Here is a 16,386-nt window from a genome sequence, read left to right as displayed (position 1 = left end):
GACCTGAAATATTTCAGTTGGTGTGCAATGAATATAAAATATATGAAAGTTTAATTTTTATCAATACATTATGGAAAATAATGAACTTTTTCACAATATGCTAATTTTTTTTAGATATATATATATATATATATATATATATATATATATATAGAGAGAGAGAGAGAGAGAGAGAGAGAGAGAGAATGCCAGTTTTCTGATTATTATTTATTTATAATTTATGTTTTTTGTAAAAAGTGTATAGGGTAGCTACAGTGGCGTACTGCACATCTTAAAGGCCCCCTGCATAGAACTAGATGGGGCCCCTCCCACAAGAAGGGATGTCATGTACGAAAACGGTAGATGTATGTAAATGTGTAAGGGATAGATTATAGCTGATGACTCAATAAGTCCAATGCATCTTTATTCCTTGAGGTGGCAATGTTTGATACACAATGAGGACCTGATGTTTCACTCATACTTAATGCAGGCCAGTGGCTTAGCCAAGAGGGGGCCTGGGTGGGCCTTGGCCCCCTCATTTACATGTCCGGCCCCCTCAGACTTCCGATTGCTTAAAATAACATAAGTAAAATAAGAAAATGTTGATTTGTCAGTCTGATTGATAGATTGACCAATCGAAATGCTGCACAGTAAAATGCGGCTTTTTTCAAACTTGATTTGATTAGCCTATGTCACGTGTTGTGCGTAACTGACGCCGTCATCTTCGCTTGAGAGTTCATTAATATTCGGTGACAATGGTAGCTGTAACGCAAAGTACAATATTACGCTTTTTCAAAAAAGCTCTGCGACAGCGAGTGAAGTGGCACCTGAGGCTTCTCAGGACATTGAGTTTGCCGGAAAGAATCGTTGCTTTTCCCCAAAATGGTACAATGAGTTCACATGGCTTGATTATAGTTCAATAATAATCGCCCCTGTAGATCCGCCTTGTGATGTAAAACATAATCCCATGGTTTGAATTATAGCAGCTTAGCTATGTTGTATGCTGTTATGCTGCTGAAATAGTGAAATAAAAATGCTGTGATTTTATGCGGTATATATATTTGCTTATGCTGTATATATTCTTCTGTTTTTCGAACGTAAATTGGTGGATTTTTCTGGACTGAGTATGATGACATAATTTAATATTTGCCCTCGTAGATTCTACGACGTAACGTTAGACTCATGTAAAAGGTAATAATCACCGAGCTATGTTGTGGGCTGTTATGACTGTTCTGCTGAAATGGTGAAGTAAATATTCTGTTTTAAATGTGAACAGGTGTTAAGCTGTTTTTATTTATAGGTGTTAAGAGATATAGTGTATATATATGTATGTGAACCGAGCTTTCTTCTGCGAAGTTCTCCTCGAAGTCCCTCCTGCACCCGAACGAACAAATACAAATCGCAGTTTGAACAAACAAAAAAAAGTGAAAGAGCCCAATTCAACACCACGGTGTTCTGGTGTTCTGGTGTTCAGGGCTCACGCAGAGAAAGGCGCCTCAAAACACTTGAACATCGAATCGGCTTATTTTTGCTCTTGTGCCGACAAATACATACAAAATGTGTCAAAATATCCACCTTGGAAATTATGCTCGAAAAAACTGTCAGTTATTTTTCAAGTGAAAGTAAACAGTTGAGGGAAAAAATGTGATGTGTATTATATTGGATGCGTTAATCATCTCTTAAAGTGACCGCGCCTAATTTAGCTACTGGCTGCTGTAATGTTAATACAAGAAAATGAAAGAAAATCACTCACTGCTCTTGACTGAATTTCTTTGTAGTTTTAACTGTCAAACCAAAAATTATTCAGAAACCAGATATAATTTTTTATATATATAGCAAAACTGTAATAATGTGAGAAATGTTGAAGGTGTCTGAATAAATGTAGGTTTGATTGTATATTTCATTTTTACATTGAAGACTATCCAGTGCTTGGTTTCTGTACCTTGACACCTACAAACATGAAAAAAAAAAACTTAAACATTGGTGTGAAACAGGAGTAATGTTGTTTGCACCTTGTGTAACGTGGAATTAGTTTACAGCTTTTTCAAGCAGTTTGTGATGCATTTTGGAAACAGGAGATGAGCCCCTTTTCTAATGCACCACCTAGCTTGATAAACCTCTTCTCAAAGACTTACTGTTTGTCAGTTTTATTTGGGTAACACATATTCTGAATGCCGACGACAAAATTCGAATGAGCCATTTTAATCTAGATTAATCTAGATTAATTTCAAGATCACATTGAGATTAATCTAGATTAAAAAAATTAATCTATGCCCACCTCTAATATATATATATATATATATATATATATATATATATATATAATATGTGTGTGTATATGAGTTGCCCCCTCATTTTAAGATGGGACCCCCCCAAAAATAAAATTCTGGCTACGCCCCTGATGCAGGCATAAATCAAAAGAATATCATGAGCAAAAATTTAACTGGTTTGAATGGCTGCCGCAGAGCAATTAGCTAATGTACACAATTAATTATATAAGTCACTGTCATTTGATGGTAATGTTGTGAATAATCTGCCAGTGATCAAAATATAATAATTTTTTTTAAGCAATTAAAAATGAACATTTTGAGAATATATTTTGACGATGACAGAAATGGTAAAATCATCTGCTCAAGTTTCAAAAGATAATGAAATATGCTTTATTTTAATCTTCTGTAACCGTTATTAAAATATCAAGAACGTTTTAGCTATTGCAGCAGTTAAAATCCGACTGTGCTGGATATATTTGTCTGGGTCGCTAAAGACCGAATATGTAATAATGATTGGTGATCATGCATTTAAGAGTTGAGTCTTCTCATTCTTTTATAAAATGCCAATGCTTTGTTTTTATGACTTAAAGCTGCAGTAGGTAACTTTTGTAAAAATATATTTTTTACATATTTGTTAAACCTGTCATTATGTCCTGACAGTATGAGACAGATAATCTGTGAAAAAAATCAAGCTCCTCTGGCTCCTCCTCCTATTGCCATTTACAGGAATACATCCGCTCCCGGTAAGAAACAACCAATCAGAGCTGCGGTCCTTAACTTTGTTTGTGTTCAAAATGTAGAAAAATGTATATAATAAGCGAGTACACCATGAATCCATTTTCCAAACCGTGTTTTTGGCTTGTCCTGAATCACTAGGGTGCACCTATAATAAGTGTTTATATCCGGACTATTTTAGATTGCTTCGGGGATACCGCGTCGGAGTAACACAGTACCTTTGTGATTCTTCATAGACATAAACAGAGAGAAGTAGTTCCAGCTACGATGTTCTTCCACAAGACGCAAGCAGTTCTGTTTATTAACCGCTAGAGCGTCAAAAGTTCCCTACCGCAGCTTTAAGGCAAACCCCTTTAATGTAAAGATGGCCTTTGGCAGGATGAGCACTCAAGATAAATATCATAAACTAGGTCATTTTCTTGAAGTCACATGCTACCATGATCATAAGTTCAATAAGATACAAAGGCATAGACAGAACAGTTAACAAAATAACAGCGATGACGGGCCCAAGCCCCAGTGGCTACCCCGGTGGTTTGTGGGCACTTAACTTTATAAGCTTGCAAAACCCTTATGTTGTACACAGGTGTTACATGACCCTTATGAAACAAAAATATATTGCAGTATATTGGAAAATATAATGTAATATATTAGGCATATATTCTTATATATGGGATTTAATATTTATTTTTTCCAATATATAATATATTAGAAAATAAAAAGGGAAAATAATATATTACAATATACCACAATATATTTTAAGAAATATATTGGTAAATATATTTTCCTTTCATAAGGGGATGACTTTTCACTCTGATCGATCCATCCGTTCAGTTATCATCAGATTATTTGGTTGCATGTAAGCAAGTGACTCATTCACCATTTGTTAGTAATCTCTTTAAAATGAATCATGTCTTTTTCCTTGAGCAAGTCTCTCTCTCTCTCTCTCTCTGTTTTAGCTAACATTAAATAGTAATATATTGAGAATAGTTGTTGATTTGTGGCGATTCATTAAAAACATTACTAAGGCTATTCTTGTATTGTTATTAAAACAAGAAACATTGTCATTTAAGCTTCTTGTTTTCAGTAGCTAGGATTGTTTGCTTTATTTGACGTGCAAAACATGCAAAGGTATTTAGCCATGTGATTTGTTTAGGAACAAAATGGGTTCATGTGGCAACTGAGTTTTGTTTTTAACTCGCTCTAAACCTTGTCCACAGTATATAGTTGAATATCTATTGTTTGTGCAACATGAGTAAAACGATATGAAATTGCAATAGGCTGCAGTCTGTTGTATTTACAGTACATCCTACAGGGCGTAAGTATTGAAGGTCTGCTGGAAAGTCTTATTCAGACATATTGAGTTGAACTGTATAAATAGTGTTGTAATTTTTAAAATGTATGATTGAAATCTTTTTAAAACTGAGTCTTGTTCTTTTTTATTGTTTTTTTTTTATGTTAGGACTTATATACATCAGGCGCTGAGGGTCAGGACGCTGGACCATCTCTGGATTACATGATGCATCTAAACATGATCATGAATCAGCCACACTTACCAGAAGAGGTACTGACTAAAGACTAGAGCTTGAGCAATAGATTTTCTCAGCACCAGGATATCAGTAATTTCATATTCATAAATGATTAAATGCCAAAGTATAAAAATGTATATGCAAATGACACGCTCTAATAATACAATCAATTATGGAAAGTCTGCATTCATAACTATTTCCTATAACAGGACATTTACACAGCCCGTGATGAAAAACCACGACCCTCAGCACCACTGGATATTGCTAAGTTTAAAATCAAAGTGGACTGGATAGAACCATTTCCAGAGAGATGGAGAGCAAGATTACAGATAGCCCTTCAGAGTTGGTTGTCCCGACTAGAAGGAAAACCATCTGTCCACAATGTTAAACTCATGGAAGATCCATCCTGTGCAGAAGTGCAGATAACACCATCAACAGGTGAGATAATAGCATGTGTACAATACAGGTTTCAATCTAAATCTCATGTATGCTAGTATCTGAAAAAGCTAAAATACATATAATATTTGACCACATTAATACTGAAGGACTGTTCCATGGACTGGTGCATTGTCGTGATGGAACAGCTTGTGAGTCCCAATGACCCTGAGAGCTAAGCTGGCGGGGGCCTTGTACCCCTGGTAGCTTCAAGCGAGCCAGACAGGTCAAAGCCAGACAGAACGCAGTCCACCCTGCTAGCCCGGCAGAAGGTGCTGGTATACTGAGTATCAGAGCGCGTTTGCTATCACAACACCTGAGTCGGTCTGTCTCAGCCACCTGGTGAGCAGAAGAGCACCTCGCCAATGGCCACGAGGCAATAGACCTAGTCAGTTGGTCACTGTGGGGCAACTCATAACTACACCAACCATCACACACCTGTGTTCCGTTAGAATCTGTAGCATTGAATCCAGAGGTGGAAGTTTGACCTGGGCATGCATGCTTTCACTTATTTTGCCCGGGTGCTCTCTACTATGAGCATCTTATCTCTCCATTATGATGTCGAACATTCAGCCTCCATGACTTGCAACTCGGGAGCACTCTGTGCTTAAGAATGCTGTCGTTGCTCGGCAAGGTTCGCGTGTACAGCAGGCTTCCTGGTTGTCATCCTGCAACTGTCGTGTACACTTCCATCGCATGCTGGAATGTGCATTCCCTTGGCATTAGTTTTGACATGGACTGCGTCTCACCTTGTAAATCAGCCCTGATTGACGCAGAACTACTCAGACTTAACATCTCCATCGCTGCCCTGAGTGAAACCTGGCTGACTGAATCTGTCCCGGAAAAAAACTATACTTTATTCTGGAACGGATACCCAGACGGAGACAGACCAATGCACAGTGTTGGCTTTGCAATCCAAAACCAGCTACTGTCCTCAGTGGAAAAACCTGTGCCCATCTCCTCACGTATCTCCTCACTGCGCCTGCACACAAACTGTGGCCCAGTTACATAGCCACTTATGCCCCTACCCTAACTTCCGATCTAGATGTATCATTCTACAATCAACTTAGGGCCATTGTTCAGAAGACCCCTCAAATGAACGTTTGATGATCGTTGGTGACTTTAATGCCCGAGTGGGTGCTAACTCTAGTGTCTAGTGCATGGCCTGACATTATGGGAAACCATTGATATGGCAGCATGAATGACAAATGGTCAGCACTTACTGATACTTTTTAGCACCTATAAACTTTGTGTCCCCTCCTCATTCTTTCAGGGCTCAAGCTCCTCCAAGGTCACCTGGCGTCATCCACGCTCTAAGAGCTGGCACCAACTTGACCATGTTTTGGTGAAGCGTGAGCATTTGAAGGAAGTATCACACTGCCGATCACTGCATTCAGCAGATTTTGACACTGATCACGCCCTTCTATGTTCTTCTGCAAACTAAGGATGGTCCCAAGCAAGTTTCATTACGCCAGGCCCAAGCCTACTCCTCGTCTGGATGTTTCTACAATCCATGCTCTTGCGTCGCAGCATGCGCTCCAGGAACTACTTGCTTCTAGCTTTGACTCCTCACCTCCTCATGCAGACATCACAGCTGCCTGGCAGCACTTCCACTCTGTTACCACAGAGGATGCATTCTCCATCTTTGGAAAGCGATCCAGGTCCCAACTTGACAGGTTTAAAACACATGCCAGCCTGCTCCTACCTGCAATTTATTTGAAGCGTTCAGCCAGACTGTCCTATCTGCAGCATAACATTCGCTCAAATAAGGCAGCATTGAAGCAGGCATGCCACAATGTCCAACGGGTCACTTGCATAGCCATGCAGGCTTACTGTAGCACACTGTGTGACTGTACTGAGTCAAGTGCATCCATTGGACACATCCAAGGAGTCTTTGAAGGTCTGAAAGAAGCCTTGGGCCCAGTCCCTAAAAAATCCTCTCCACTCTGTTCCATATAAGGTGAACTTCTGACTGATTTGGGATCTCAATTGGCAAGATGGGCAGAGCACTACAGCCTTCTCTATGCTCAGCCTGTCACAGCCAACACACTGGCAATAACTGCTGCTGTTCCTGAACTCCCCCCATGCCTGACCTGGATGCAGATATTAACATTGAGAAAGTCAAATCTGCAATTAAAGCACTGAAAAATAACAAGTCTCCCGGAGCTGTTGGCCTCCCCCCTAAGGCTTATAAGGCAGGTGGTGATGTTCTTGCCCCTGTCCTACATCATCTGGTTGTGATGTGCTGGAATAGTGGATATATCCCAGATGTCCTTAGAGATGCCAACATCATCCCCATCTATAAGAACAAGGAGGACCGTGCAGACTGTAACAACTTCAGAGGAATATCTCTGCACAGTCTTGCTGGCAAGATATTTGCTTGCACTATTCTACCACGTCTACAAATCCTTGCTGATCGTATCCTCCCTGAAATCCAGTGTGGGTTTCATGCTGCCGCTCCAAGTGTTTGTAGACTTGAACATGACCTTTGACCCAGTTAGTAGATCTGGACTTTTCCTCATCCTACAAAGACTTGGCTGCCTTCCAAAGCTACTGAAGGTGGTCATTGAGTTTCATGAGGGCATGAAGGCAACCGTACAGTCTGAAGGCACTTGCTCTGAAGAGTTCCAGATAAGGTGTGGGGTAATGCAGGGATGTGTCCTTGCTTCTATCCTCTTTGGAATTTTTTTCTCTGTCCTACTACGCAGTACCTTTCCTGATGACTCAGGTATCCTTCTACACACCCGCATCTCAGGAAAACTGTTTAATCTGGCAAGATTGCGGGTGAAAAATAAAATATGCCATGTTCTGGTATGTGAGCTGTTTTATGCTAATGATGCTGCCTTTGTTGCCCACTCAGAGGCAGATCTACAACTACTCTGCTCATGTTTTGCCGCTGCTTGTCTAGAGTTCTGTTTGCAGATTAGTCTTAAAAAGACATTTAGCCCAACCTGCAACCCTGAACCCTACAGTATACATTAACAACACATGTTTGTCTGTGGTATCCACAGTATCAAACAACACTAAACTTGACGCAGAGCTTGACATGCGCATTGGGAGGGCATCATCAATGTTTGGAAAATTGAGCAAGCGTGTCTGGCACAACAAGTACCTCTCATTGCTCCTCAAAGTCTGTGTATACCATGCATGTGTACTAGGGCACCTTACTATATGCAAGTGAGACATGGACAACATACAGGAGGCATGAACATTGCCTCAACGCCTTCCATTTTTGCTGCCTTGCTCCATACTGGGTGTATGCTGGAAAGACCATGTGCCAAGCTCTGTCAAACTTGAGAGAACTGGTTCTAGTGACCTGTACACCATTCTTTGTGAACACCACCTCCGGTGGACCGCATATTTATCGAATGAAAGACACCTGCCTCCCAAAAATCTTGTTATATGGTGAGCTAGCAAATGCCCCCCGCAAATATGCTCACCCCCATCTACGTTTTAAAGATGTCATTAAAAGGGATCTTCAGGTCTTTTCCATCAACTTGGACAACTGGGAGCCACTTGCAAATGACAGACCCGACTGGCGCACAGCAATTAACAACGGCCGCAGGGACTCTCAGGAGGCCTACAAGTCATTTCTGGAAGAGAGACACTCAAAACAAGAAGCAGTTCATCGTACTCGACGAGAATGGCCATATTAGTAGTAATACTGAAGGGCAAATACCAGTGTTAAGGGTCTTAACATGTTACTGGTAATAAACATTGCAATGACATCTGTCATGCAAGAGACGGTTTGATTTATGGGCCATGGCTGAATTAAATTAGAAACAAAGAAAACTGAGCTTGTTTTAATGGCAGTAAAATTAGCATTTAAAAAAAAATCCAATATTGTATTACAAACTTTCAAATTTACGGAAACAGGAAGCATAAACTAAAGTAATGTTGGAACATGTTAGAATATTTAGTGCTTTTCATAACTGACTATACAACAGAAAACTGGCTGACATCCCAAATAACCAATCAAATTTTGCCAACTGCCATTTTGCCACCTTTCTGAAATGCTTACATTTTTACAAAGCTCATCACTCTGAAACGCATACTCTGATTGGCCAGCTTGCCAGTGCACTGTGATTGGCCGAATACCTCAAGCATGTGATGGAAATGTTACACCCCTTAACATTGTGATTCAGTCTTCCAGCATGTCCGGCAAAACCAATAAAACAAAAAAATTTGTCATCACAGAAACGAAAACCAACAAGCTCTACTTTCACTGCTCAAAATTTGCTTTTCAATCATCAGTAGCAAATTCTTTAATATGAAAATGTACTTACAGACTGTGAGTCAGAAGCACCAGACTGTCCTTGCAAAGTTGTGACTGCCCCACTTTACAGAAACAGACATTGTAGGCTACTCTTCCAGGAAACAGTTCTCTTCCTCTGCAAAATGTGCTGCAAACATCTGAATATTTGGCTTAAACTGCTCCGGAAAAATGTTGTAAATACAACTTAACCACTGATTTCTAGTTGTGTCCTATTTTGGAAGACAAAACAAAGTGGCTTCACTTTCACAATGAAACACACAGCGTCTAAACGACATGGTGGCAGCAGCAACAGCCAGAATAAAAGTTATGCCTTCTTTCTTTGCGTGAACATTTGGGGGGTGTTATGCTAGGCTTCCCACATAGTGACGTAGACATGTGGGGGCATGTTTGAATGAGCCATTTTAGTGGGGTGTGGTTGACTCTTAACTTTAATAAAGAATATCTCTTTGGATTTGAGACTTTAGTCTTTGCAACTTCATGCACCAAGAGCTTGTAACACTCCAAAGATTTTTCCAAAGAAAAAAATTAAATTGCATCATATAACCCCTTTAATAAAGTTTTGTATATTCCTTTCCCAAAATCAGCCAGTAATCCAAGAAAGATGCAAGCTTTGAATCAGAGTTGTTGATCTTTATGACACTGTTGATTTGACATTTCTGTAATTGAATGTTTTCTCCATTAAAGGGGGGGTGAAATGCTCATTTTCACTCAATATCCTGTTAATCTTGAGTACCTATATAGTACTGCATCCTTCATAACTCTAAAAAGTCTTTAGTTTTATTATATTTATAAGAGAAAATAGTCTGTACCGTTTTTTTCCCGGAAAAACATGAGTGGCTGGACGCGTGACGTGTGGGCGGAGCTAAAGAATCACGAGCGCAAGTAGGCTTTTGCGTTGAGAGCGTTTGGAAACTGTGACATTACCGTGAGGAAAAAACCATCCAAAACAAACCATGGCTAACAGTCAGATTCAGCCGTTTATTTATGATCCAGGATCAGATCCAGAGGCTGAAATTGAACAAGAGCAGCAGCAGCAACGACTACAGCAGGACGTCTCTATGTAGTATGTATTGAAACTGTATATATTTGCTTAGCGGTTTTGGTGTACATGTGGAAAGTGCAGTTTGATGACAACATCGCATGTTGTTTACTTGATGTGCTTACACGCCGATAGCTAAGTTAACAACACAGAGATATTTGAAGCAGTTTTACTCACCGCCTGCAGTTCCAACACAAGATCGTGACCCTTTTTCTTTGGGACTGCATTATCCTTAAGAAATAAACGATATGCAAATCCTGGGCCTTGTTTGTAAAACAAGCATCTTCGAAATGCAGGGAACAAACACAAACACTTGCACAACTCCGTTGATGCTCTGTAAAAATAAACTCCATCCACTGGTCCCTTAATGCTGTTTTTTTTTTGGTAATCTGTGCAGGGTTGTCTTGCCCTGGCAACCAAAAACACACTCCTTTTGTGACATTTCGCGACGCTCTCGTTCTGATCAGTGAATGTCTGTTGTGCTCTCAGTGCTCTGCTATACGGGAGCGCGCGCTCTTCCGGCAGAAGTGCCCTTAAGACCCATATAAGGAAATTCCGCTCCATCTAACGTCACACAGAGCCATTATTAACTTAATTTTTGAAACTTTGTCCATGTTTAGCATGGGAATCCAACTCTTTAACAGTGTAAAAAACTCAGTATGCATGAAATAGCATTTCACCCCAACCCCCCCCCCCCCCCCTTTAAATAAAAATAGTTCATTATCTTTGTAATAAGGTCTGTTAATTTTAATGTTTTGTGGTTGTGGTTGTCAGTGCTGGAAAGACACACACACACACACACACTTGCATTACCTTACCTTAACCCTACACCTAAACCTGCATCTTACACAAAACTACAGGCAATTTTTTAAATTAACAAACAACAAAAATACAGTTTGGTATGTTTCTTTTTTTAAGTATTTTAGTTTACAGGGACACAGGATGTGTCCTCATAAACCATGTTTATGTCATAGTACACATGATGTTATACACATTTGTGTCCTTATAAACCATATACAGTTTACCAGAACACACACACAGTTAGCAACCTCTACTTCTGTATTTAAATAAAGTTGCCTTTGTTACAGTTGCCTCTATGTTATCAAAGCCGTGTACTAAATGTACTCTTTTTTTTTTCTATAGCTCTAAAGGTTTTAAAATATCACCGAACTGTATCTCTTAAGTTTAAAGATTATAAGGATGGTAAAGATAAGGAAGTGACTGCACAGATTTATCTAGATGAAGCACATTCTGTATGTCTACCACAAAAGTCCTTGCTGGAGGAGAACAAAGCTCCATCATCAAAGGTATGTTTACTTTATCAAGAATTATGGCAAATCATCTCAGCAGTTTATTCATTGGTTTTTAAGCTTTCGATTGCTGAGAGTATACGCATAACTAAAGAAAACTGCCAAGACCTATACTACAATACACACTAATAACTGTTAAACTACAGTATAGTAAAGTAGTACTAGTACTAGTAAACTCATCTGTGACCTGTAGCAATTATTTGGTATTAATTCAGTAATCTTCATTTATCTGGGGGTAAAGTAAATCCTCTGCACAATCTGACTTTACTGCAGAATGGATTTAAACTGCTGGTTTTGTTTGGCCTGAAGAGAACGACACACTATTTTGACAAACTGTGAAGCTGCTTTGATGCAATATAAGAAGCACAATATAAAAAATGGTGACTTGACTTTACTATAAAATTCTTAAATTAAATCCCATCATATGTTTTTTAGGTAAACAGCACTAAACCTGTGACTTAAGCAGTGTCAGAAGACACTAACACTAGTGAGGATGTTGTTGCAGCTATCAGAGCTTCAAATGATGCTGAGATCAGAAAATCATTTAAAATGACCCATGAGACCTTAGCTGGAATCAGTCTTCCCGTCTATCAGTTCTGGTATCTGCATCATGCTTACAGAAAGGAGCTGGAGCTAATTGAGAAACAACATGGAGTCTCTATGCATGCAGAAGTGTCGGTCTCATTCAAATCTACCCAGAGATCAAGCAGTGATTCTGTCTCCATAGCCTCGGAGGACTTTCAGAAACTTCTGTCTGAATGTGTTGAGAGTTTTAGTCAAGCTTCCATTAATCATAAATACATGGATTCAGTTATTGTGAAAGAGGCCCTTCATTACATCCAGTCAGAGAAGACAAAGATGATGTTCACCATGTCTGCCAGTGACTGCCGGTTCTTTGGACCGAAGCAATTTACAGACATCATTAAAAGAGAGACAACAAGATTAGAAAACCAATTTAAAAACAAATCAAATGAATTGGATGTAGATAACATTTGTCCACAAAGCAGATCTTCATTGGTCATGGACACAAAAGACTTTCCGACTCAACTTGAGATGGATAAGGTACATTGGGATCTGATTAAACTTTCCTATAAGGAACAATTATTACAGCTTGAAACAAAGTACGGAGTGTTATTTCATGAAGAAAAACTTCAGACAATGTCTTTAAGGTTCATGCGCGATCCAAAGGAGATCAGCATATTAATCTTGAAAGTCATGCCCTCAGAGCTTTAACACATCTCTACCAGAAACTAGCCTCGGCCGCTGTCAGCTGTGAACTCACAAAACCTACAGATCAAGCTGCTGTGGCCCCAATAGTAGAGAAACTTCAGCAGCAGAATTATTGTGTTGTTGCTGCAAATGAATTCAGTCCCTGGAAGCTTGTTGGACCGCCAGAACATCTTGGTCCCACCATTGCTGATATTGAGAAGAAACTTCAGAAGCATGTGTTTGATGAAAAGAGGAAGAAACTTATTGGATACTCGGGTGACATTCCTCATGCAAGAGGAATCAGGTGGAATCGGACGCCTGAATATGGTCCAGGAGCAGTGGGTGGAGCAGCTGGAGATCAAACAGATAGTCGTTTCAATAAAGAATCAGAAATAAATGCTAGACATAAGAGTAAAGGTGCTCATGCTGAAGAGGAGATGTGTACTATTTGTATGGACAGCTTCACTGACCAGAAAAAACTTAAATGTGGGCATGAATTCTGTCGGGAATGTATAAGGATGTCAGTGGAGAGTCTGGGACCCATCTGTCCTGTGTGTAAGGAAGTCTTTGGGAAAATTGAGGGAAACCAACCAGATGGAACAATGAAAGTAATGAAGAACAGATTGAGTCTCCCTGGATACCCAAATTGTGGCACTATTCAAATACACTACAACATACCCAGCGGCATTCAAATGGTAAGAAAATGTAAAACTGAATTTTGATCGACTTGTGATTAATAATAATATAAAATCAAAGAACTTTGCTGAAGCTCTATACTGTGTGATCCCAACTAATCATTCCTCTTGCCTGAGGCCTGAGCTTTATAACGCCAACTATTCTGTAGAGCAGTGTCCAGTCATGTTCCTGGAGGGTCACTTAAAACATACCTGAACCAACTAATTGAGGCATTCAGGATAACTAGAAACTTAAAGGCAAGTGTGTTGGAGCTGCTGAAGTTACATTTTATTGAAAATTGGCCATCCTGGAGCAGGATTAGACACAATGCAGAACAACCATAAAAACACAAGCACACAATATAAAGTATAAGATGTTTTATTTATTTATTTGTTTGTTCATTTATTTTATATTTTATTTTAATATAGTTTTGTTTAAGATTGTAGTACAATAATACATAATCTTTGGATTTTTTTTTTTTGTTTGTTTGTTTGTTTGTTTTTTTTAAGAAGAGGCATCCAAACCCTGGGCAGTATTTCCATGGCGCAAGACATCATGCATACTTGCCTGACAACCGTGAAGGACGGGAAGTGCTTTCACTGCTGCAGAGAGCTTTTGATCAGAAACTGATCTTTACTGTTGGGACCTCGACAACCTCTGGTTTAAAGAATGCTGTCACCTGGAATGATATTCATCATAAGACCAATACACATGGCGGGCCTCTAAAGTATGAGTTCATTTAAAGTTTAATTATCTATCATGTCCTAGAAAATCATTAATCAAACATTATGTTTTTATTTGGGTTTCATGTAAATAATGTAGTGGATCTAAACTTGTACGTTTATAATTTTTTTCTGTCAACAGTTATGGCTATCCAGACCCTGACTATCTGAGGAGAGTAAAGGATGAGTTGAAGGCCAAAGGCATTGAATGACGATTGGATTTATGTTTCAAATTCACATCTAAGCCTAATATTTAAAAGTAAACCATTTATTGGTTATAATGTAATAATTTATATATAGTGATTTTCAGATGTATTCAGACCCTTGACCAGTTTACTGGAAAACAAACTATATAATTAATTCTTGTTCTGTGTGAAGCAAATCTTAAATCTCAAAACTAATTATTTGAGGGTGAAATTGGTTTCAACAAACTATATTTAATGCATTAACTAACATTAACTATCAATGAGCAATACATTTGTTACAGTTTTTTAATCTTTGTAAATACCAGTTATTGAAATACAGCTGTTCAGTTTTAGTCCATATTAGCTCAGGTCCATTGAGTAACACCAATAGACTTTTCTTTTCATTACTAATCTTTTAATAATGCATCGGTTATTATAAAAAAAATAATAAATTAAAAATAATAATACTAATTATATATATTGTCATAGTCATGGACTTTCTGTTCCTTTTGTGTTATCCCTATTTGGTCAAGTTCTGTTCCTCATTTTTTGTTAATTAATTAATCCCCACCTGTTTCCTTTCCCCTCATTAATTTCCTTGTGTTTAAAACCCCTGTCTGTTCAGTTCATTTGGTCCACTATTACTGTGATGTTATGTTCTAATGGTTGGATGTGCCCTTCTTCTCCCATGATAATTAAAAGAACTCTTTAGATATATATACTTCCTCATGTGCTTCATTTACACACCAGCACTTTTGACAGAATAGCGGACCAAAATGTGACTTTTTGTTTTCTCCCTCCTATGCCTGGAGCAGTCTGATCGTTCGCTGGAGGACCACACAAGGGACTTTTTTCGATCTGGCGTGCCATACCCACTTCCCAGACTGCCCGCTCTGTAGTTTTTATTATCACGACCTGAGCGAGCGGTGTAAGGCATGCTTGCCAGCGAACGGTCCCAGAGAGGATTTTGCCACTTTCATGGAGTGGGTGCTGGAGAAAAATGGATCTCCATTCACCGTCGGCCCTATTGAAGAGGATACCTCCAGCCCCACTCCTGAACCAGAGACTAGTCAGCTGCTGTCATCCCGCTGCATGGAGCTAAAGCCAGAGCCCACCGCAGCCGCAGAGCCCAGTGTGTGCGCTGGCAACACCATGCGCCATGGGATTACTGGTGGAGGTCGAGGGCGTGGAGGAATGCCCTGCCCACACTCCTGCGACTGAGGGTGAGCTGTGACTGGTTTTTCAAAATTATGTAGAGGAATTAATGTACATTTTTCAAATGGACCTTATAGACTGGTTTCGGGAGGTAATTCCTAATTCTCCTGCGTCTCCGCTGGTTCCACCCAGCCCTGAATCTCCTGCATCTCTCCTGGTTCCGTCCAGCCCTGAATCTCCTGTGTCTCTGCTGGTTCCATCCAGTCCTAGATCTCCTGTGTCTCCGCTGGTTCCGTCCAGCCCTGATCCTCCTGTGTTCCCTCCCAGCTTCACTCTCCTGCCTCCTCCTAGATCAGTCAGTTCCTCTGCTCTATCTCCGCTAGTGCCTGTCAGCCCTTCGGCTCATCCTCAGTCAGCACCTTCTAGGCGCTCTGGTCTACCTCAGGACTTCCAGTCTCCAGCTCCGCCTTGGCGTAAGGATCCCCTGTCTCCACTTCCAGCCTGCAAGCCCTGGACTCCACCTCGGACCTCCGACCCATTGGCTCCGCCTTGGCTCTTAGCTCCCTCATCTCCACCATGGCCCAGCATCCCACTGGGCTCCCTCGTCCCCTCCGGCTCCACCTTGGTCAGTCGTCGAACACCCACCGTCTTGGGACTCCATTCCTCTGGCCTCGCCTCGTCACTCCATCCCTCCGGCTCTATCAGGGTCCTCCTTCCCTCCGGCTCCACCTCCATCCTCAGTCACTCTGGCTCCGCAGTGGTCTTCGGGTGCCCCGCCTCCACCTTGGTCGCCTGAGCCTTCTGCTCTACCTTGCCCATCCAGATCGTCTCCGCCACCTTGGCTATTCGGCTGTTCTGCTTCATCCTGTG

The 16,386-nt window shown here is 40.2% G+C and overlaps 1 protein-coding gene across 1 annotated transcript; it reads left to right on the top strand.

The window, feature by feature from the left end:
• The first annotated feature begins 7,029 nt into the window (after positions 1-7,029).
• On the top strand, positions 7,030-15,078 carry LOC127967929 (uncharacterized). The gene is made up of 5 exons (XM_052568701.1): positions 7,030-7,312; positions 7,419-7,581; positions 12,715-13,474; positions 13,964-14,181; positions 14,319-15,078. The coding sequence occupies exons 1-5, from the start codon at positions 7,030-7,032 to the stop codon at positions 14,386-14,388; spliced, it is 1,494 nt and encodes a 497-aa protein (XP_052424661.1). The 3' UTR covers positions 14,389-15,078.
• The last annotated feature ends 1,308 nt before the right edge of the window (positions 15,079-16,386 follow it).

The sequence above is a fragment of the Carassius gibelio genome, chromosome B11 (genome assembly GCF_023724105.1).
Source record: "Carassius gibelio isolate Cgi1373 ecotype wild population from Czech Republic chromosome B11, carGib1.2-hapl.c, whole genome shotgun sequence".
Classification (NCBI taxonomy): domain Eukaryota; kingdom Metazoa; phylum Chordata; class Actinopteri; order Cypriniformes; family Cyprinidae; genus Carassius; species Carassius gibelio.
The sequence above is the reverse complement of the archived record's forward strand: the minus strand, read 5'-3'. Positions and strand labels throughout refer to the sequence as shown.